This window comes from Euphorbia lathyris, chromosome 3 (assembly GCF_963576675.1).
Source record: "Euphorbia lathyris chromosome 3, ddEupLath1.1, whole genome shotgun sequence".
Lineage (NCBI taxonomy): Eukaryota > Viridiplantae > Streptophyta > Magnoliopsida > Malpighiales > Euphorbiaceae > Euphorbia > Euphorbia lathyris.
In genome coordinates, this window is record NC_088912.1 from 22,304,042 (window position 1) to 22,326,033 (window position 21,992).

At 35.6% G+C, this 21,992-nt stretch overlaps 1 protein-coding gene across 1 annotated transcript; it reads left to right on the forward strand.

Moving 5' to 3' along the window:
* Window positions 1-746: 746 nt before the first annotated feature.
* LOC136223561 (tryptophan--tRNA ligase, cytoplasmic) lies at window positions 747-7,322 on the forward strand. Its single transcript, XM_066011644.1, has 11 exons — window positions 747-1,148; window positions 1,255-1,440; window positions 2,424-2,475; window positions 2,610-2,675; window positions 3,218-3,304; window positions 3,529-3,621; window positions 4,511-4,591; window positions 5,964-6,035; window positions 6,596-6,664; window positions 6,783-6,893; window positions 7,009-7,322. Exons 1-11 carry the CDS (start codon window positions 814-816, stop codon window positions 7,057-7,059), a joined length of 1,203 nt encoding a protein of 400 aa, XP_065867716.1. The 5' UTR covers window positions 747-813; the 3' UTR covers window positions 7,060-7,322.
* Window positions 7,323-21,992: the final 14,670 nt, after the last annotated feature.

Consider the following 21,992-nt stretch of genomic DNA (forward strand, 5'->3'; position numbering starts at 1 on the left):
TAGAGGGACCAAACCGTGTGTTAGGTAAAAAACTAGGAAACTAATAAATTATTTATCCAATAAAATATATATGATAGGTGGAATCCATTGAATAGTGACTATCCACCTGAGATGCTTTACGGGGTGTTTGTTAGAAGGGATATAGGAGGTGGGATAGGGATAAAAAAACACGGGATAAGTTATCCCGTGTTTGTTTGGGAGATAGAAGAATGAGACGGATGAGAGATAAAGTTCTTATCCCTCAAATCCTATACCCAGGAGGGGGGTGGTATAAGGATGTGAGATAAGCTCCTGCGATTTTAATAGGATGGAAAAGTCAATCTTATCCCTCAAATTAATGTTATGTAGTTTAAATAAGGTTAAAATAGTAAAATGTATTATTTTATCCTCATCCCTATCTCACATACCAAACATTGAATAATAATTCTCGATTATCATATTTTTATCCTTATCCCAACCATTTATCCTTATCCCTATCACAACTTTTATCTCTATCCCTATTTCAATAGAATACCAAACCACCCGTTAAAGTTTTAGATAACAACTGTTGAGAACTTGACACCACAAACATATTTATATTTAATTTAATGCAATTCTGACTGGGTAATAATTATAAAACTTCATAAATGTTAAGATTAAAATGATATTATTTTTATACGATGAGACTAAATTATGACTTCCCAAAACGTTTGAGGCTATTTGGATATTATCCAAACACTAAAGCAAACCCTGACCTGAAATGCAAAAACGACTACATTTCGCATCATTCATGTCTTCTCACTGATATTGAATAAGCCTCTCTTTCTGCAAGTTATGGGAGAGCAAGAGCAAGAGCAAGAGCAAGAGCTAGAGCAGGTCGTGAATCCATGGGAGGTGTCGGCCAAGGACGGCGGAAAGATAGATTACGACAAGCTCATCGACAAATTCGGATGCCAGAGGCTGGATGAGCCCTTGATCGACCGTGTCCACCGCCTCACCGGCCGGCCTCCTCACGTCTTTGTACGCCGCGGCGTCTTCTTTGCCCATAGGGACTTCAATGAAATATTGGATGCTTATGAGAAAGGGAAGAAGTTCTATCTATACACTGGCAGAGGACCTTCCTCTGAATCTTTGCATTTGGGCCATCTTATCCCCTTTTTGTTCACCAAGTAAATTATCAAGCACTGAATCAGCTAATTCTGTAATTGTTAAAGTTTTTGTACCTGTAATTCATTGAAATGCTGAAATCAAGTTCTGTGAGCTCTCCGATTGCAGATATTTGCAGGAGGTATTTAAGGTTCCGCTTGTTATACAGCTCACTGATGATGAGAAGTGTATGTGGAAGGATCTCTCTGTGGAAGAGGCTAAAAGACTGGCCCGTGAAAATGCTAGAGATATTATTGCTTGTGGTTTTGACGTCACAAGAACTTTCATTTTCCAGGATTTTGAGTATGTTGGAGGGTAAGTAACTAGTTAGCATCAATATAAGAACCATATTCTTCCAATTATATATTGGATTTTACTTAATTAATAAAAGATGTATCTTTTTATGCATTTTACTTAGGTTATTGCTATTGGTAGATTGTGTTCAAGCTGTGTGTAATGCCAGAGTAATGATTTCAGTTTTGGGGGAATATATGGGTTGTAATTATGCTAAATTTACTTTGAAGGGTGTAAATATTGAGCTTGAATTTCGGGTCATTTATAGAATTTGTGATTCCAATGGATTATTAGAAGTGATGCTTCAAAAGCCTTCATATATGAACTATCATCTGCTTTTTTGTTGAGCATATAATATAACAGTTCTGGTTTAGGCATATTATACTGACAAAATTTTACATATTTGAATTCTGCTAGGATGATATTTTCCCTGCTATTCTTTTTCTGATGTTTAATTGCATGTTTACTAAATTACTTTTGCTTAGATTTTCTAGTGGGTAGTTGTAATTGAATGTCTCACTATACGTTGCTCACGTTTGCTTGTAAAGTTGCATTGACTTTTCAAAACTGTGTGCCTGTTCGATCAAAATATTTATGATTTGAAGTTTATGTCAACTACTTGCTGAGCTGGCATGCTGTTGCTTTCTCAAAATGTTGCACTTGCAATTTTGTTAGTTTCTTTATTTATGTAGCTGGTTTTAGCAATGTGTAGAATGTACTAATGGATGGCGATTTTGATCTAATGTCTGGCTTCTGTGAGTTCTTTTTGTGTGCTGACTTTACAATGGATGTTAAAGTTTATTTCATAATACTTCTATTGTTGTGCTTTTAATTGGATATTTAGTGAAGACTTTATTTCACAAATTTTACCATACTTGTATTATTATGCTGTCTATTGATTATCTGCAACATCATTCGTGCAGTGCCTCTTTTAGAAACCTCATTATGTGCCCTGTTCTATAGTTTTTTGGTAATATTAATTATATGTAAATTAATTTGTGTAGTTCCTTCTACAACAACATGGTGAAGGTTCAAAAGTGTGTCACATATAATAAGGTGGTTATTTCCTTTACTTATCTTTACCACATTCATGGACACACATCAATAAGTTATTTTGAAAACTTTTGAATTCCTCTTCTTTCTGATTATTGTTTCCTTCAATCATCTTAGAGTTTTGCTGTAATGCACAGGTTGTAGGTATTTTTGGTTTTAGTGGTGAAGATCATATTGGCAAAGTGAGCTTTCCAGCTGTGCAGGTTAGTTTATTCTGCTCTGAACCGACGTTAATTAATGTCTGCACATGGATGCTAGGATAGTGGGATGTGTTTTTTTTTTTTTTTTTTTTTTTTTTTTGCACCAACATGTCTTTGTGGTATTTATTTGTTTAGCTTATGTTATCGAATCTTTCTTATTCTTCTGAATCAGGTATTTCATATTTTGTCCTTGGTATACCAGTCACTTGTCTTTTAGTATTGAGCCTATGAAAGAACTCCTCTCCTTTAATATTCTTGACTCATTAATTCAAACTGTTAACTTTTGGCATTTAAATCTTTCTAGTTGATAAGGTATGCCTTACAAACTGAAATGAAAAGCCACAGTGGTTATTACTTGGGCCATTGTGGAGATTCTAATGCAGGTTTTATCAGATGCAAATTAACTAAAAAATAAGTGTGAAGAACATAGTTTTGAAAGGATAAAATGGGAGACCAATTACATGCTCTCTTGACTATATTAGCATCCCAATGATGATTGATTTGATTTCTGAGCACAGAATCTAAATCCTAGTTATGTGATGCAGGCAGTTCCATCTTTTCCCAGTTCATTCCCACACCTGTTCTCTGGGAGAAATGACCTCCGTTGCTTAATTCCATGTGCAATTGACCAGGTAGAAGCCCTCTTGACACTTGAGTTTTATCTAGTTGGACATGTGATTGTTTGTGCATTATGTTACGATCACCTTCCTGGAGTATAAATTATTGTGAGACACCAACTAGGTTTCTATTAGATTTCTTAACATTTGTTCCTTCTCCATAGCTTAATTATCTTGATATTGAACTATATCCTTTAAGTAATTCTTTCTATTTGTCTTTACTTTTTTTTATTTTTCAGGACCCGTATTTCAGAATGACACGAGATGTTGCTCCACGGTTAGGATATCATAAACCTGCGTTGATTGAATCCACATTCTTCCCTGCACTGCAGGTAGTGTACTGTATGGGTGTAGAAGCACTTGTGATAGTGTGCCAGTTCATATGTAAATATCCATAATTGTTATTATATCTATTAGTACCTTTTTTCTGTATTCTTTTTTATTTATTTTATCTATCAATTAAATTTGCAAAGGTTCAGTTAAGAAAAATATAGATAATTAAATTTGGGATTACCATTTGCTCAGTTTTGGTTTTACTTCAGATATCATACTTATGCCATATCTTCATGTTGGGAAAATAACAGGCGTAAAGCACTATTGATCCCTTGACCTATCCAAAATATTGGCCTTTGCCTCCTGACCTATTATTTGGTAACATTTGCCCCTGACCTATCAAAAATTGGAGAAATCACAACCAATTTAGGTGGTAAATTAACAGTTTTATTAAAACCTTAACCTACCTTAAAATTGCTCCTTTCTTATGGAGTGGTATAACTGATATAGGATGGTTCAAAATTATCTACTCAGTAAAACTTTGGTGGGCTAGGGGTTTAGATTGTCTTAGAAGTTGAAAGGAGCTTCCTGTGAAGATTGATGAAATTAGCTGAGGAAGAATGATTATAGTATGCAGAGGAGCAAGTAGAAAAAAAACTAAGTATTTGTGAAACTGTAGAGGAAAGGAAATTTCACATGATTTCAAACTACAGGAGACAGGAAGGGATTTAGCTAAAGCCATTACCATTGTCAAGCAAAATTGAAGTTTGCGATTAATATTTTGGTATTTGTAATAGTGTAATTTCCAGATTTTGTGCAGCATGGTGATTTCTGGAATAATGTTCCTTTAGCGGCTTCATTTGTGCTCACTATGATAATATGGCTTATGCTTTAGTTCTTTCACTAACAAAACTGATCATTTCAATCATTGAATGTTGGTACATACAGGGGGAGACAGGAAAAATGTCAGCCAGTGATCCAAATTCTGCAATATATGTGACTGATTCAGCTAAGGAAATCAAGAACAAGGTATGGACCTGGATAGGAGACACAGGCAAACTCTTCTCTGTAGCACACATGCATAACATAATCTGTATATATCTTCAGGTTCTTGCGAGTATAATGAAAAAAAGAGGAAATTGTCTATCAGAGTAGCCAGACTATTATCAGGCATCTTGTTTTTATACTTGCCACACTTTTATGTTGGATTGAAGGCCAACAGGACCTCAACTGATTAGGCTGTCAGATAACTCAAAAATTCCTTAGAGCTAATAATGGTTGCAAAATATTGGTTTCTCATTGTAAGCACATTATTAAATGAAGTAATAACTCATTGTGCCATCGCCAAGGAGGATTTGTTATTTGAATATATTGGTTTCCAGTAACTACAGAGAAAGAGTAGAAAACTAAATTTTTGTTACTGTACCCGTCATCATGATAGGTGGGCCATTCAGATATGGAAGTCTGCGGGAACTAGATATTTTTGAATGATGAACTATTTAGTTTTGATGCAAAAGCTGGGGAGTTGGCTCTGTATACTGAAGAAAACCTTAATGTATAAATTACCTCATAGGAAAATGCAGGAATTAAATTTTCATTGGTGTTTTATCTGCTGAATGCTAGTGAGACTCCTGATATGCCAGTTTATGATCCTTATACATCTGCAGAGGATATTGCGATGGCATTATGTTTTAGCTGTATTAGAAATTAGAAATAGCTACATTTCATTCTCTTTAGCAGGATGGCATTTGTGTAACATGTCTTAACATTCTAACATAATTAAATACCTGGTGTGTGAGTTCGTGCAAAGTTCCTTTATGTGAAATTCCTAGAATAACATATGTATATAGCCTGCTCTCTTGTATAGTCCTACAGTCCTGCATATTCAGTGCATCTCTTGATTAGTTGATTTATATTCGTTCTCTTTTTGTGCAACAGACTTACAGTTGAATGTCTTCGTTCTACTTTGAAGTAATATCTAGCTCTATTGTTTATCTAAGTCTGTATTTTTTATTGATTACAAAGTTGGTCTTGTCTGGTCATATTCCAGTCAATAGGTCATTTGATTCAACTAAAATAAAGCATGAGCTCAACACCACTTAAATCATAGAAATGAATATAGTTAGAAACCTTAAAACTATGTGGATGGGGCATGCAATGATTTTCTATTAGGCAATACTAGCCCTAGTTTACTTGTGCTAACAAATAGGGCAGTGTTTACCTAAGTTCGTTCCTGAAGGCTTGGCTTGACTAAAAAATAAAAATAGTTCTCTAGCTTTTCATTAATTTGGTCGCTTTGGGAAAAATGCTACGCTAGATCAACCTGATAAATGGCACATATTTTAGGTGTTTGCTCTTTTTTTTTCATCTTACTAATATTAAGTTTGTTTGATTGCTTCAGATAAACAAGTATGCTTTCTCTGGGGGACAGGATTCTTTAGAGAAGCACAGAAAATATGGAGCAAATCTTGAGGTAGTAAACCCCTTTGTGCTAAGTATGATGAGGAATGGTGTAATTCACTTGCCAATTGTCTAGTAGCTTTGCATATCTTACGTTTGTGCCTAAATAACTCTTCACATAAATTATAATCATGAATTTGTTATTCTCAATTCTTCTTCTATGTATCATCAGATATTTGGGAACTGATCAGTGTATTAATTGGTGATATCATAGCGTTCATAAGACACTAATAAAAAGTTAAGAAAGAAACAGAAATTATAATCATGATTTTGTTATTCCCAGTTTTTCTTCGCTGTATCATCAGATATTTGGGAACTGATCAGAGCACTACTTGGTGTTGGTGATATCTTAGCGTTCATAAGACACTAATAAGAAGTTAGTAAAGAAATAAATTCATTCTTTTTCTTTCTTGGAAAGGTGACTTAGTTGTCGAAATGTTAGTTCATATGGTCAACTTTTTCTTTTCTCTTCTTTTTCCTTTCGATTTTTCCGTAAATGTTTGGTCCCTCATGGCCTATTGGATAGGATGATTCGACGTTGATAAAGATTCATTCTCTCTGGTCTTCCTTCAGGTAGATATACCTATCAAATATTTAAATTTTTTCCTGGATGATGATGTCGAGCTTGAGCACATAAAAAAGGTACGGTTTCTTTTGGAGTTCAGCTTATTTTAATGAGGATAATTACTGTTCCTTCCTAATTTTGATATCCGTATAATCTGTACGCTTAATGGTTATCTAACACTTGTTGTTTATTTAGGAATATGCTGCAGGACGCATGTTAACAGGAGAGGTAAAGAAGCGCCTGGCTGAGGTCTTGACTGAAATAGTAGAAAGACATCGTTTGGCACGGTCTGCTGTAACTGATCAAGTAAGCTTCCTTCATGCCCTCATCAAATTAATGGTTACCCTGTCTGATTTGATTATTCTCTAATTTCAAATTAATGACATTGGCATTACTCAAGTTCTTTGCTTTCTTCTTTCAGATGGTGGATGCATTTATGGCTGTGAGACCTCTTCCAAACATGTTTGATTAATCGAATTTAAGGTAATATATGGCTGGCGATTTTCGATGATGGACTTTTGTTGCTTATAATATTGGCACGGTGCACTCATAAACAATCATTACATTGATGTGTGGCAGTTTTAGTTTTTGAATGAACGGATACAGTCTTATGTTAATGACCCAAAGTTTTGTAAACTAGAATGGTTTGGTTTAGAATTGTGAACATGTGGGTCAAACTTGAATTAGATTATACGATTTGAGGATAATAATAATTGAAGCCTGTTTAATTATTCAGTCAGCTGTTATAGAAGATATTCTGTTTACTTTTTCTGTTTTTGCTTCCTAGAGGCAAAACTTTTCTTTGATTGATATCTTTCTTTCCATTTGTTTGTGCTCTCTCTGAACACTAGCCTAGAATTCAATTGACAAAAATGGCAATAACTTGGTTGGTAATAAAAAAGGATTAGGTCTCTAGATCTTTGTCTGCTAGGGCAAGGATGTCACAATTGTGTAATGCTATTGAATTAGGCCGACAGTATTGCTTTTGAATGGTTGAAGTTTTCATGAATAGTTGATGTTTCAATTGACGAAGTGGGAATTAGTAGCTTAAGTTCTAGAAGGGGAAAGAGGAGCCAGTGAGTATCGATGCTGCCAAGATAAGTCTGTTTTCTATTACATTCACTGTGACTGGAGCTAGACTTGTAAAAAGTGATGAGTGATGAAGATTCATGTTTTCTCCCTTTTCGTCGAGTCTAATATAAAATAACAATATTTTGATCTCTCATCCATGTTGTTGTGCGGAATTTAACGAAAGATAAATAAAAGAACAAATAAACAATCGAAACACAGATTTACGTGGTTCACCAATGTTGTGTTGGTTAATCCACGGGCAGAAGGAGAATAGTATTTTATTAGAAGACAGAAGAACTGAATACAAATTAGGTTTACATAATACAGTATTTATAGTACTCAAAATAACCTATGAATGTTATGACTATTTAATAATGTATTAAAGAGTCTTTGAATGCTCAAGTGAGAGTTACGCTACTTAATGCCTTCTTAATACTCTCTTTAATTGTGTTAAAGTTAAGAAGTTACGAAGAAGACTTTCATCATCCATTAATCTTCTCATTAATTGCATTAAAGCGAAACTCCCGTGTGTTATACCGATTCAAGGCATTATGACAAATCTCCACCTTAACTTGAATCCTCCTAGCAAACATAACAGATGCACCAATGACGGTGCTAGATGAATGGACTTCTCCCTTTGCCTCAGAGTTGCCCACGAGGCAACTAGTAATTTCTGATATTTAGCAAATCCAAACAGTGTTGAAACTTGCTCTGTGGAACAGACTTGGTAAACATGTCAGCAAGATTGTCAGCAGTGCCTGCCTTCTTCACCTTGATCCTCTTTTCGCTTCTCAGAAAATGATACCTCACATCTATATGCTTCATCCTCTCATGATGAACTTGATCCTTGGCTAAATAGATTGCACTCAAACTGTCACAATACACTATAGATACAATATAGCCTGATCATGATGTAGACCGAATCACTAACCAGTCCTTTAAGCCAAATCCCTTCCTTAGCAGGTTCAGTTAGTGCCACATACTCTACTTCTGTAGTAGACAAAGTCACTGTAGGCTGCAAAGTAGCTTTCCAACTGACAACTGAACCACCAAGAGTGAAAACATAACCAATCAGAGTCTGAAAAACTTGTCACCAAACACTTTGTATCACCTCCATAAATGAGACCAATATTAGATGTACCTTTTAGGTACCGAAAAATCCTCTTCACAGCTTGCCAATGCTCTTTGCCAGGTTCACCCATAAACCTGCTAACAACACTAACAGACTGTGCAAGACCAGGTCTAGTGCAGATCATTGCATACATCAAGCTTCCTACTGCACTAGCATAGGGAACTCGAGACATGTACTCCTTCTCTTCAGCACACTTAGGTGCAAAAGCAATAGACATACGTGCACTTGCAGCACTAGGAGTATCTATGGGTTTTGCGGTAGACATGCCAAATCTTGACAAAATCTTTTGAATATAGCCCTTCTGTGACAGAAAAAGCTTCATTTTGCTTCTGTCCCTGTAAATCTTTATTCCCATAATTTTTCGAGCTGCACCCAAATCCTTCATCTTGAACTCTGCGCTAAGAAGACCCTTCAACTTCTGAATGTCGTGCTTCTTCCTTGCAGCTATCAACATGCCATCTACATATATCACCAGATAAATAAAAGACTCATCTTCCAGTTTATTGTAATAGACACAACAATCATACGAGCTCCTGGTGTAGCTCAGCTACATCATGTAGCTGTCAAACCTCTTATACCACTGCATGGGAGACTGCTTAAGTCCATACAAGGACTTCTTCAACTTGCAAACGTAATTCTCCTTTCCAGGAACCTGGAAACCATCTGGTTGGGTCATGTATATCTCTTCCTCCAAATCTCCATGCAGAAAAGATGTCTTTACATCAAGTTGCTCAAGCTCCAAATCCTAATGTGTCACTGTAGCTAGCAACACTTTAATAGAGGTGTGCTTGACTATTGGTGAGAGTATCTCATTATAATCCACTCCCTCTCTCTGATTGAAACCTCTAACAACAATTCTAGCTTTATACTTGACTCCCTCTTGCAAGTGATATCCCTTTCTTTATCTTGAGAACCCACTTGCAAGTAATAATCTTTCCCTAGAGGTGGTATGACTAAATCCCATGTCTGATTCTTATGAAGAGACTCCATCTCATCTCCCATAGCTGCAAGCCATTTCTCAACATCGATGCTTGAAACAGCTTCATGGTAAGTTGATGGTTCACAAGTATCCACCTCTTCAGCAACCTGTAGCGCATAACCCACCATGTCCTCAAACCCATACCTCTTAGGTGGCCTAACTCCAACCCTCCTTGGTCGATCTTGGGCTATGCTACGATGTGTAACTTCAAATGGTTGAGAAACTGATGTGTTTTTACAAGAAATCTCTAGCCAATCTTCCTGCAAAAGATCTTTTCTTAACATCAAGCATGCTGATACTAGATAAAAATATTAAGTTAACTCCAACAATTTCTTTGTCCTCAATCTTCCTTAATCTCTAGGAATTAGTCACTTCCACAGTCTCGATGGTGTAGATTCTGGTAGTTCAATTTCTGCTTCTGATTCTTGTTCCTTCAAACCACTCTCACTCTGCATGACCTGAAGCTCCACTTGTTTATCAATGCTACCAGTTTCTGTTGCAGTTGTGGGCTTCACCATGGGTCTAAGCATAGATTTTTCGTCAAAAACTATATTTTTGCTCAAAATGACCCTTTTCTCTGATGAAGACCAGATTCTGAAACCTTTAACTCCATCTCCATAGCCTACGAACACTCCCTTCTTAGCTCTAGGCTCTAGCTTACCCTCATTAACATGATAGTAAACTGTGCACCTAAAAGCTTTCAAACTTGAGTAATAAGTAACCTTTTCTGACCATATTTCCGTAGGTGTCTTGAGCTGTATGTCGGTATTTGGTCCGCGGTTAATCAAATAACATGATGTGTTCACCGCTTCAGCCCAGAATCTTCTACCTAACCCAGCTTTAGAGAGCATGCACCTCACCCTCTCCAATAATGTCTGGTTCATTCATTAAGCTACACCATTCTGTTGCGGTGTATTCCTGACTGTGTGATGCCGAGCAGTTCCTTCATCTTTACAGAACTGATCAAACTCAGACGAGCAGAATTCCAGACCATTATCAGTTCGCAGCCTCTTTATCTTCTTTCCTGTTTGGTTTTCCACCAATGCTTTCCACTACTTGAAATTCTTGAAAGCTTCACTTTTATGCTTCATCATGATGACTCAAGTCATCATTGAATAATCATCAATCAGACACAAAATATCTGTGACCTCCCAAAGACTAAACTCGAGATGCAGAGTGGATGTAATCAAGTGTGCCTTTTGTTGTGTGAATAGCTTTGGGAAACTTGTTGCGATGTAGTTTCCCAAAGACATAGTGTTCGCAAAACTCCAGATTCTTGACCTTATGACCACCAAGAAGATCATCCTTTGATAGAATTTGTATCCCTCTTTCACCCATATGACCAAGTCTCATATGCCATAGTTTTGTCATATCTTCCTGGTGAACCTCTAACGATGCAACATCAGCTGAACCTGTAACAGTGGAACCTTGCAGAAAATACTGTTGGAGTTTAGTGTCCTAAAGACAATTGTTTTAGGATATTAACAATAATGAATAAATTGTTTATTTGATCATTTGTTTAATCAGATATATAGCATTAAAATGTAACTATATATAAAGGCACAAATCTTTCATAAAGAAAGTAACCCTAAGTTTATTTAAGTAGTTATAAAGTGTTCATACAAGCATGAAGTGAGACTGTACTTTATAATAGAACCAATAGACTTAAAGTAAACCCAAGTCAAGTAATATGTTATAGGGATTGGCATATTACTGTTGAGACATGCATGTAACAGTGTTTTCTGTCGAGACAGAAAGCTGGTCTCACAAGCTTTAGATATTCAGATATCTAGACAGTTACATGGATCCGGTGAAGGAGTTCATTAGGCTTGGGACCCAACTTGAGATAACAGAATGGATTGATTTATCTAATGTGTCAACTGTTCATCTTATTGGTATTAGTAGGTATAACTAATCCTCAGACTCAAACATTCGTTAATTAGTTATTCTGGATTATGGAGTCTGATACTTTGATTTTGTACGAGCACGATCCAATAGGTGAGAGCCCAGGGTGTGTGAGAGCAGGGTTGGGTATCACACAAAGTAATTGTAGAATAGTTAATGTCAGATTGAGCATTCGTCACTCCCGATAAGTGGGAGATATATCCAAATGGCCGCTTGTGGTGAATTGACTGAAATCCTTGCAAGGTGATACGGTTAAGAGTAGAAATGAACATTTTACTTAACTTATCTCTTTAGAGTGAATTCAACCTGTACAAGTAAAACCAGACTCTTCATTATATGTAACATTGACACATTCCATGGTTATAAGGAATTGACCGACAGGATATAGTTGATGAAGGATCGTATTATACTGTACCTAATACAGAAAGGTTAACGTCAGTTATCAACCTGACTTCTTAATTGCTCTGGGGGAATATCATATGTTCTGCTAGTAACAGCTCGCGACGGTATTCTGTTATATATATGTTGGAATTAATCGTGATGAATAATTTCAAAGGATATATACGGCTAGTGGCAATAAAGAACCTAATGGGTCACATATGGAACTTGGAATCGGAGGACGAAAATGTAAATTAGTGAGACATAGTGCATGGGCCGAAATTTATATATTAAATAGGGATATTAATTTGATTTAATAATTATAATTAGATCATGGTTATAAATTAAATTAAAGGATTATCTGATAATATTAATTAGAAGTTTTTATGTGATTGAAACTCTAATTAATTATCCATAATAATAATTAAATTATTAATTTGATTAATAATAATTATCTAGATATAATTAATTATTGTTTAGATAATATTAAAGTGTTTATTTAATTATCTAATTAGTAATCCTATTCCGAATAAGATTTTGATTATTTAATTACCTAACACAACTAGGATTAGGGTTTAGAGAAGTCTATAAATAGACTCTCTAACCCATGAATTTCGTACAATACAGAAGAAGGAGAAGAGGAACCGTTCCGTCTTTCGTCTCGGCTAATTTACTTTATTTCTTACTCCCTCTTTGATCTCGTATCGATTTCTGTTAGAGGCAATCATTACGATTGCTATTTATTAAAGGTTGATCACTGATTAGTTCTGTTTTGTGTTGAATCAAACGTTCGTGGTTCACAAATTGATAATAACAAGTTGTGGGCACTTCGTTTGCAACGGTAGATAGTTCTTCAATAAAGGTATTACTTTCTATTCCTCTTTATATGAAATAACAATTAACAGATCTTGGAAAAATGAAATAGATAAAATAGATAAAATTTTATTATTCCACTATGTCTAGGCTTGTCTATTTTCCTACATTGGTATCAGAGCCTATGTTAATCTGTTATTTCATATATGTAAATAAAAGGGTTATTCAATCAGATTGAATAGATTTATTGTTAGGACAAATTAATTAATCGGTTAGTTCAATTAATCTAACGATAAATAAGTTTTATTACTTGTTAATTAAAACTGATTATGCATAGTTCCTTATTATTTCGGTTGATAATCGTTTAAACAAAATCTAAAGGTTTTATAGTTAGATAATTAAAACGTTTTGGTTTTATTAAATCTAAAAGATAAAACTGTTTTCTAATATTCTGAAAATTGTTTTGAAACTGTTTTAAAACAATTATATATATATATGTATATTTAATTTTTTTTTAAAATATTAAATCAGCAGCGTTTTCGGGGTCGCTACCGCGAGGCAGCCACCCCGCGCCGCTGCGTCTAGTTGCTGCCATGCGGCAGCAACCAGCTGCAGCCGCTGAGGCAGCAGCGTCGTGCGCATGCTGCTGCCCTACGGCAGCAGCTGTTACGTTTAGGGTCGGACCGATTCAATCGGACCGGCCCGATTGGTGGTACCGTTTTGAAAGAGTTTTAAAACAGACCCGTTTTAATATATATATATATGTGTGTGTGTGTGTGTGTGTGTTTCAGAATATAATAGTTTGTTTTGATTATCAAAACTAATTTATTTAAAAGTTTGTTTTACATAAATATTTGATATAAGTAATTCAAATCATTAAATGAATTGTACGAATTAATTAGGGTATGCATAATTAAAATTGGATGTGAATTAATTTAAGTTGTTAATTTGATTAACTCAAATATTACATAAATAGTTTATGTAATCAACCAATTAAATTTAGTTTAATTGAGTCTATGCATGTTTGGCGTTATGGACATATTAGACCCTCTATAATCGTCATTTAGTCTTTTGGTATTTTAAATAGGACCTGCGTGTCCTGCCTTCTCTCACTTTCTATTGTATTTCTCTTCTCATCCAAATCCCTTCAAGAAAATTGAAGTTTCTTAGAAATTGAATATTGTTGTAATTCAAGGCGCCAAGGAGAAGACGGAGGACCCAAAGAGAAATATGTAATAGTTAGTATTTCCCTAGGGTGACCCTTTATTCCGTTTCTGGCTCAACGGAATAAACTTAGAGATATGTCCATAATTGTCAATGTTGAATGTATGAATGTTTGATATGTGCTAAAGCAAATCAAGACTAGATTAGATTATGAGACTTAAATAAAATCCCTCACTAATCAAAAGTTTAGTAAATAAGCAAGTTATTAAAATCGTTTGCCCCTCCCTAATATTATAATTCAGCCGGCAGTACTGGGGGCCTTTGGGTTGTTGAGTAAACTCAAGCTCGGGGTCTTATGGTAACACCTGAATTATCGAAAAATTGTTTTTCACGAATATAGGGTAATGCTTAAATTAGGATAGAATAATTGGATGAGTAAACTCATGTTGTTCTAACCTAATGGGCAATATGGTTGGGATTGATAGACGACACATATCAATTACTAATGTGGTTAGTAACCCAACAACCTAGAAACCACATGTTTTGATGTGATTGATTACATGAATCTACCTAATGAATGAAACTAGCTTGTTGAGTAAACTCAATGTGAAATTTCAGGAGTTAGGATTCTAGCTCACTAAAGGAATTGTGAATATCCTTCGAATTAATATAGAGGGTTATTAATTTGGTAAAATAGTGGGAGCAATTTAAAAACATAAAAGTCCAACGTATTTAAATTGTAAGTGAATTAAACAAATGAATAACATCCGTCACTTTTCTCACTCTCAGGTTAATTTTATCAAATCGTACTCTAAAAACAATCATGTCGAAAACCGATCTAAGAAATATCCTTACCAATAACAAGTTGAATGGTTCAAACTTCGCCGACTGGTTTCGTAACCTCAAAATTGTTTTGAAGTTCCAAAAGATAGGGTATGTACTGGATACATCGATACTCGTTCTTCCGGCCGATGATGCACCCAGTGAAGAGATTGATGCCTATCAGAAGCATAAATCCGATGATGAACACGCCGGGTGCATATACTTGCATCGATGACACCAGATCTGCAAAGGCAACATGAGGAGATGGATGCCTATTCTATTGTCATGCACTTGAAAGAGCTGTTCGGGAAACAGACTCGTTGTGAATGTTTTGAGATATCAAAACTGTTGTTTCGCTGCAGGATGCAAGAGGGCACATATGTTATGACATATTGTGTCAAGATGATTGGCTATATCACCAAACTTTCTAGTATTGGCTTCGCGATGGATCATGAACTAAGTGTCAACTTACTTCTTACATCCCTCCCAGAAAGTTATTCACAGTTCACCATGAACTACCAAATGAATGACTTACATACCTCTCTTGAAGAGCTAGCCAATATGCTCAAGACTGTTGAGCCCAACCTGAAGAAAGATAAGGTGGTACCTGCTCTTGTGATTGAGGGATCAACGAAGAGGAAGGGGAATTTTCTCAATCCGAAATATCCCAAGAAGAACAAGGGAGGCAAGCCAGCCCAGGCCAAAGGAAAGTAAGTCAAGAAGCCCAAAGGGGAATGCCACTTTTGTGGTAAAGATGGGCATTGGAGGAGAAATTGCAAGGAGTACCTAGCTTCTCTCAAGAAGGGAAAGGACGATGCTTCAACTTCTGGTATGTTCTATATTGAAATTAACTCAATTTCACAGTCTGAATCTTGGGTATTAGATACCGGGTGTGGATCTCATATTTGTATGAATATGCAGGAACTAAAGCAGACTAATGAATTAAAGAAAGGAGACATAAACTTGCGAGTAGGAAATGGAGCAAGAGTTGTCGCCCTCGCAATTGGAGATTATGTTTTGAGTTTGCCCTCTGGGCTTGTAATAGAATTAAGGAACTGTTTGTATGTTCCAGAGATGTCTCGTAAAATTATTTTTATTAGCTGTCTGGTTGATGATGGCTTTCATGTTTCAATTAAGAACAATGGTTGTGAATTTTATAGAAATAACATTTTCTATTTTTCAGGAATATCACTAAATGGGATTTATATTTTGAATGATAAAGTTTCTACTTTCACAATTGATACCAAAAGACTTAGATTAGATAATTCAACTTACTTGTGGCATTGTCGTTTAGGCCATATAAACCAGAGACGCATGCTTAAGCTACATCAAGATGGGCTTATAGACTCAATTGATTTTGAATCAATGGGAACATGTGAGTCATGTTTAAAAGGAAAAAATGACAAAGACACCCTTTAGCAATAAAGGTCAGCGTGCATTAGACACTCTAAGATTAATACATTCAGATGTATGTGGTCCTATGTCAGTCCAAGCAAGAGGAGAATTCAGATACTTCATTAGCTTCATAGATGATCATACCGGATATGGTTATATCTATTTGATGAAGCACGAGTCAGAAGCTTTTGAGAAATTCAAATGCTTTAAGAATGAAGTTGAAAATCAAACAGGAAAGACTATCAAGATACTTCGATCTGATCGAGGTGGAGAATATCTTTCTGAAGAATTTATGAGTTATCTAAATGAATGTGGAATATGCTCACAATGGACACCTCCTTATACACCACAACATAATGGTGTATCAGAAAGGATAAATCGCACCTTACTAGATATGGTACGATCCATGATGAGCACCACTTCTCTTCCAAAATCATTCTGGGGCTATGCCTTAGAAACTGTCCTATTTACCTTAAACCGAGTTCCAACCAAATCCGCCAGTTCCACACCATTTGAACTGTTCGTTGGTAGAAAACCCATCTTCTCTTTCATGAGAATATAGGGATGTTCAGCATACGTCAAACGTATTGTGTCAGATAAATTAGATCCCAAATCTGACAAGTGTTTCTTCATTGGATACCCAAAGGAAACTATGAGATATTACTTTTATCATCCAGATGACCAAAAGGTAATAGTATCCAAACACGCGGTGTTTCTAGAGAAAGAGTTTCTGGAAGAAACACAGAATGGAAGCGTGATTGAACTTGAGGAAGTTCAAGAGGAATCACATATTGAAAACGCGGAAGAAGTTGAACCCGAACCCGTTTCACTAGATGAAACACAAGTGTCATATCCCACTCGTAGGTCTCAAAGAATTCATGAACTCCCAGTAAGATATGATTTTCTAGTGGGAGATGACGAACTGGTTCCCGTGTTAGACGATGAACTCGAAACCTACGAAGAAGCTCTTACTAGTCCAGAATCTAAAGCATGGCTTGAAGCCATGAATTCTGAAATGGACTCCATGTATACTAACTAAGTGTGGACTTTGGTTGATCCACCCGAAGGGATAAAACCCATTGGGTGCAGGTGGATCTTCAAGAAGAAGACAGACATGGATGGAAAGGTTAGTACCTACAAAGCTAGGTTAGTAGCGAAAGGATATCGTCAAAGGCAAGGTGTTGACTATGACGAGACTTTCTCTCCAGTAGCCATATTCAAATCCATCAGAATATTTCTTGCAATTGCCGCTCATTTTGATTATGAGATTTGGCAAATGGATGTGAAAACAGTTTTCCTAAATGGAAACCTACTTGAGGATGTATACATGATGCAACCTGAAGGTTTCACGTCGAAGAATGCAACCAAGGTTTGCAAACTTCAAAGGTCCATTTATGGACTCAAGCAAGCATCTAGAAGCTGGAACAAACGTTTTGATGAAACCATAAAACAATTTGGTTTCGAACAAAACTCAGAGGAGGCGTGTGTTTACAAGAAGACAAGTGGGAGCTCAGTCGTTTTCTTAGTACTATATGTTGATGATATACTACTTATGGGAAACGATGTTGCAATGTTGCAAACAGTAAAAGTTTGGTTATCGAGTAATTTCTCTATGAAAGACTTGGGAGAAGCAGCCTACATCTTAGGGATTAAGATCTATCGGGATAGATCAAAGAGACTGCTCGGACTATCCCAGTCTACATATATTGACAAAGTCCTAAAGTGTTTTGACATTCATGAATCGAAAAGAGGTAACTTACCAATGGTCAATGTCCTAAAACGGATAGTGACAAGAATCACATGGCTGTAATTCCTTACTCCAGCGCGGTTGGTTCGATCATGTATGCTATACTTTGCACTAGACCTGATGTGGCGTTCGCATTGAGTATGACGAGCCGATATCAAGGGAATCCGGGATTTTATCACTGGATTGCTGTCAAGAACATTCTTAAGTATCTTAGAAGAACTAAAGACATGTTCCTCGTATATGGACAAGGAGGATTGAAAATTGAAGGATATTCAGATGCTAGTCATCTGACTGATGAAAATGATTATAGATCCCAATCAGGATATCAGTTTATCCTGAATGGAGGTTCAGTTAGTTGGAAGAGTTCCAAGCAAGGAAGTGTTGCTTTCTCGGCAACTGAATCAGAGTACATCGCAGCTGTAGAAGCGACAAAGGAAGCTGTTTGGATTAGGAAGTTCATAACAGAACTAGGAGTGGTACCTGACATTGTGAATCCCATTACTCTATACTGTGATAACAATGGAGCCATTGCACAAGCAAAGGAACCACGGTCTCATAATGCATCCAAACATTATCTCAAGCGATATCATCTCATTAGGGAGATCATAGCCATGGGAGATGTGAGAATAGAAAAGGTGCCCACTGAGGACAACGTTGCAGATCCGTTGACCAAGCCATTACCACAAAGAGCTCACGATAGACATCTTAGTTCTTCTGGTATTAGTTTCAGGAACAATTGGCTTTAGTCCAAGTGGGAGAATGTTGGAGTTTAGTGTCCTAAAGACAATTGTTTTAGGATATTAATATTAATGAATAAATTGTTTATTTGATCATTTGTTTAATCAGATATATAGCAATAAAATGTAACTATATATAAAGGCATAAATCTTTCATAAAGAAAATAACTCTAAGTTTATTTAAGTAGTTATAAAGTGTTCATACAAGTATGAAGTGAGACTGTACTTTATAATAGAACCAATAGACTTAAAGTAAACCCAAGTCAAATAATATGTTATAGGGGTTGTCATATTACTGTTGAGACTTGCATGTAACAGTGTTTTCTGTCGAGACAGAAAGTTGATCTCACAAGCTTTAGATATTCAGATATCTAGACAGTTACATGGATCCGGTGAAGGAGTTCATTAGGATTGGGACCCGACTTGAGATAACAGAATGGATTGATTTATCTAATGTGTCAACTGTTCATCCCATTGGTATTAGTATGTATAACTAATCCTAAGACTCAAACATTCGTTAATTAGTGATTCTGGATTATGGAGTCTGATACTTTGATTCTGTGCGAGCACGATCCAATAGGTGAGAGCCTAGGGTGTGTGAGAGCAGGGTTGGGTATCACACAAAGTAATTGCAGAATAGTTAATGTCAGATTGAGCATTCGTCACTCCCGATAAATGGGAGATATATCCAAATGGCCGCTTGTGGTGAATTGACTGAAATCCTTGCAAGGTGATACAGTTAAGAGTAGAAATGAACATTTCACTTAACTTATCTTTCAGAGTGAATTCAACCTGTACAAGTAAAACCGGACTCTTCGTTATATGTAACCTTGACACATTCCATGGTTATAAGGAATTGACCGACAGGATATAGTTGATGAAGGATCGTATTATAATGTACCTAATACAGAAAGGTTAACGTCAGTTATCAACCTGACTTCTTAATTGCTCTGGGGGAATATCATAGGTTCTGCTAGTAACAGCTCGCGACGGTATTCCGTTATATATATGTTGGAATTAATCGTGATGAATAATTTCAAAGGATATATACGGCTAGTGGCAATAAATAACCTAATGGGTCGTATATGGGACTTGAAATCGGAGGACGAAAATGTAAATTAGTGAGACATAGTGCATGGGCCGAAATTTATATATTAAATATGGATATTAATTTGATTTAATAATTATAATTAGATTATGGTTATAAATTAAATTAAAGGATTATTTGATAATATTAATTAGAAGTTTTTATGTGATTGAAACTCTAATTAATTATCCCTAACAATAATTAAATTATTAATTTGATTAATAATAATTATCTAGATATAATTAATTATTGTTTAGATAATATTAAAGTGTTTATTTAATTATCTAATTAGTAATCCTATTCCGAATAAGATTCTGATTATTTAATTACCTAACACAACTGAGATTAGTGTTAGAGAAGTCTATAAATAGACTCCCTAACCCATGAATTTCATACAATACAGAAGTAGGAGAAGAGGAACCGTTCCGTCTTTCGTCTCGGCTAATTTACTTTATTTCTTACTTCCTCTTTGATCTCGTATCGATTTCTGTTAGATGCAATCATTGCGATAACTATTTATTAAAGGTTGATCACTGATTAGTTCTGTTTTGTGTTGAATCAAATGTTCGTGGTTCACGAGTTGATAATAACAAGTTGTGGGCACTTCGTTTGCAACGGTAGATAGTTCTTCAATAAAGGTATTACTTTCTATTCCTCTTTATATGAAATAACAATTAACAGATCTTGGAAAAAGGAAATAGATAAAATAGATAAAATTTTATTATTCCGTTATGCCTAGGTTTGTCTATTTTCCTACAAATACAAAGTACCATGCTTGACACCTTTCAAAATCACATCAGAACCTTTACAAACATGCAGAACTCCATCTCTTCCTGACCAACTGAGACCCTTACTGTCTAGTAGACTCAGGGATATCAGATTCTTCGTCATCAACAGAATATGCCTGACTTCATTCAACGTGCAGAACTTACCATCATGTGTCCTTAACTTGATTGAGCCTATTCCAAACTACTTAGCAGTCATGACTGTTATCCATTGAAATATTACCTCCAACTACCTGCTTATAAGTTGAAAACCACTCTCTCCTTGGACAGATATGATAAGATGCTCCTGAATCAAGAACCCACACATCAGAGTGATGAGTGTGTCCATCAGCAACTAGAACAATGTCATCTTTAGAGTTGGTGTCACCATCTGCTACAGCATCATAACCTTGTTGACTTTCTGATTTCTTCTTCTTCTTTGGACAATCAGTTTTCCAATGTCCTTTCTCTTTACAGTAGTTACAGGTGTCGTTCGGCTTGAGACCCTTTGAGAACGGCTTCTTAGACTTCTTCTTTCCACTGTCACACCCGACCTTAGACGACCTCAATCGGCGGAAAGATCATAATCAATACTTAGGAGTCTCCAATTTATCTAAATATCATAATATTATATTATACCATAATTCTAACAATAAGCAGCCAACTTCCAAACTTCGCCTAAACGGTCGGTAATCTTCTCTATACTTGTACTTTCTCACCTAAAAACATTAAAACATTTAAAAACGTGAGACAAAAATCTCAGTAAGAAACTATCAACTATAAAAACCAACTTTACTTAATATAGCTACATATATATATTTATAAAGGGATTTAATCAAACCTTATAAAATATACTCAAAATTTAAGTTTATAAGATAGTCATCAAAACCTTATCAAATATTCTCAAAACTTAAGTTCATAAAATAAAATTTGTGTATGTGTATCCATCCTCGAATTCCACCCGTGTAGATCATAACATCAATCATAATAATATCGAGATATCTCATTCATATCTCGTTCCTTGCCTAACAGTTAGGACTACCAGCCGTGCACTCTGGCCATACCGCCATTAGATATGGTCTTACAAATACAACTCCTACCCTGGGCAATCCTAAATGGACAAAACCATTTTATCTTTCAAAATATCACAACTCATAACAATCATATTTGGACTTCAATCCAAAATAATAACAACAATAACTGCAACAGATTTCTCAATCCAAAAAGAATTCGTAAGAAATCATCAAATTCATTTTATTCAATATATATATATATATATATATATATATATATATATATATATATATATATACATTGAAACTAAAAACATATATGTATATATGTAAATCAACCAAATTAAGCCTTAAATCAACATAATCAAGTAAAATCTGAAATTCACATAGAAGCATAG

What these genes read in the sequence shown, in the direction of transcription:
- LOC136223561 (XM_066011644.1), top strand. Translation starts at nt 814, where the DNA reads ATGGGAGAGCAAGAGCAAGAGCAAGAGCAAGAGCTAGAGCAGGTCGTG. An exon ending in AGCTTGAGCACATAAAAAAG is followed by an intron (nt 6,665 to 6,782) that starts GTACGGTTTCTT and finishes TTGTTTATTTAG; the next exon opens with GAATATGCTGCAGGACGCAT. An exon ending in GGTCTGCTGTAACTGATCAA is followed by an intron (nt 6,894 to 7,008) that starts GTAAGCTTCCTT and finishes TTCTTCTTTCAG; the next exon opens with ATGGTGGATGCATTTATGGC.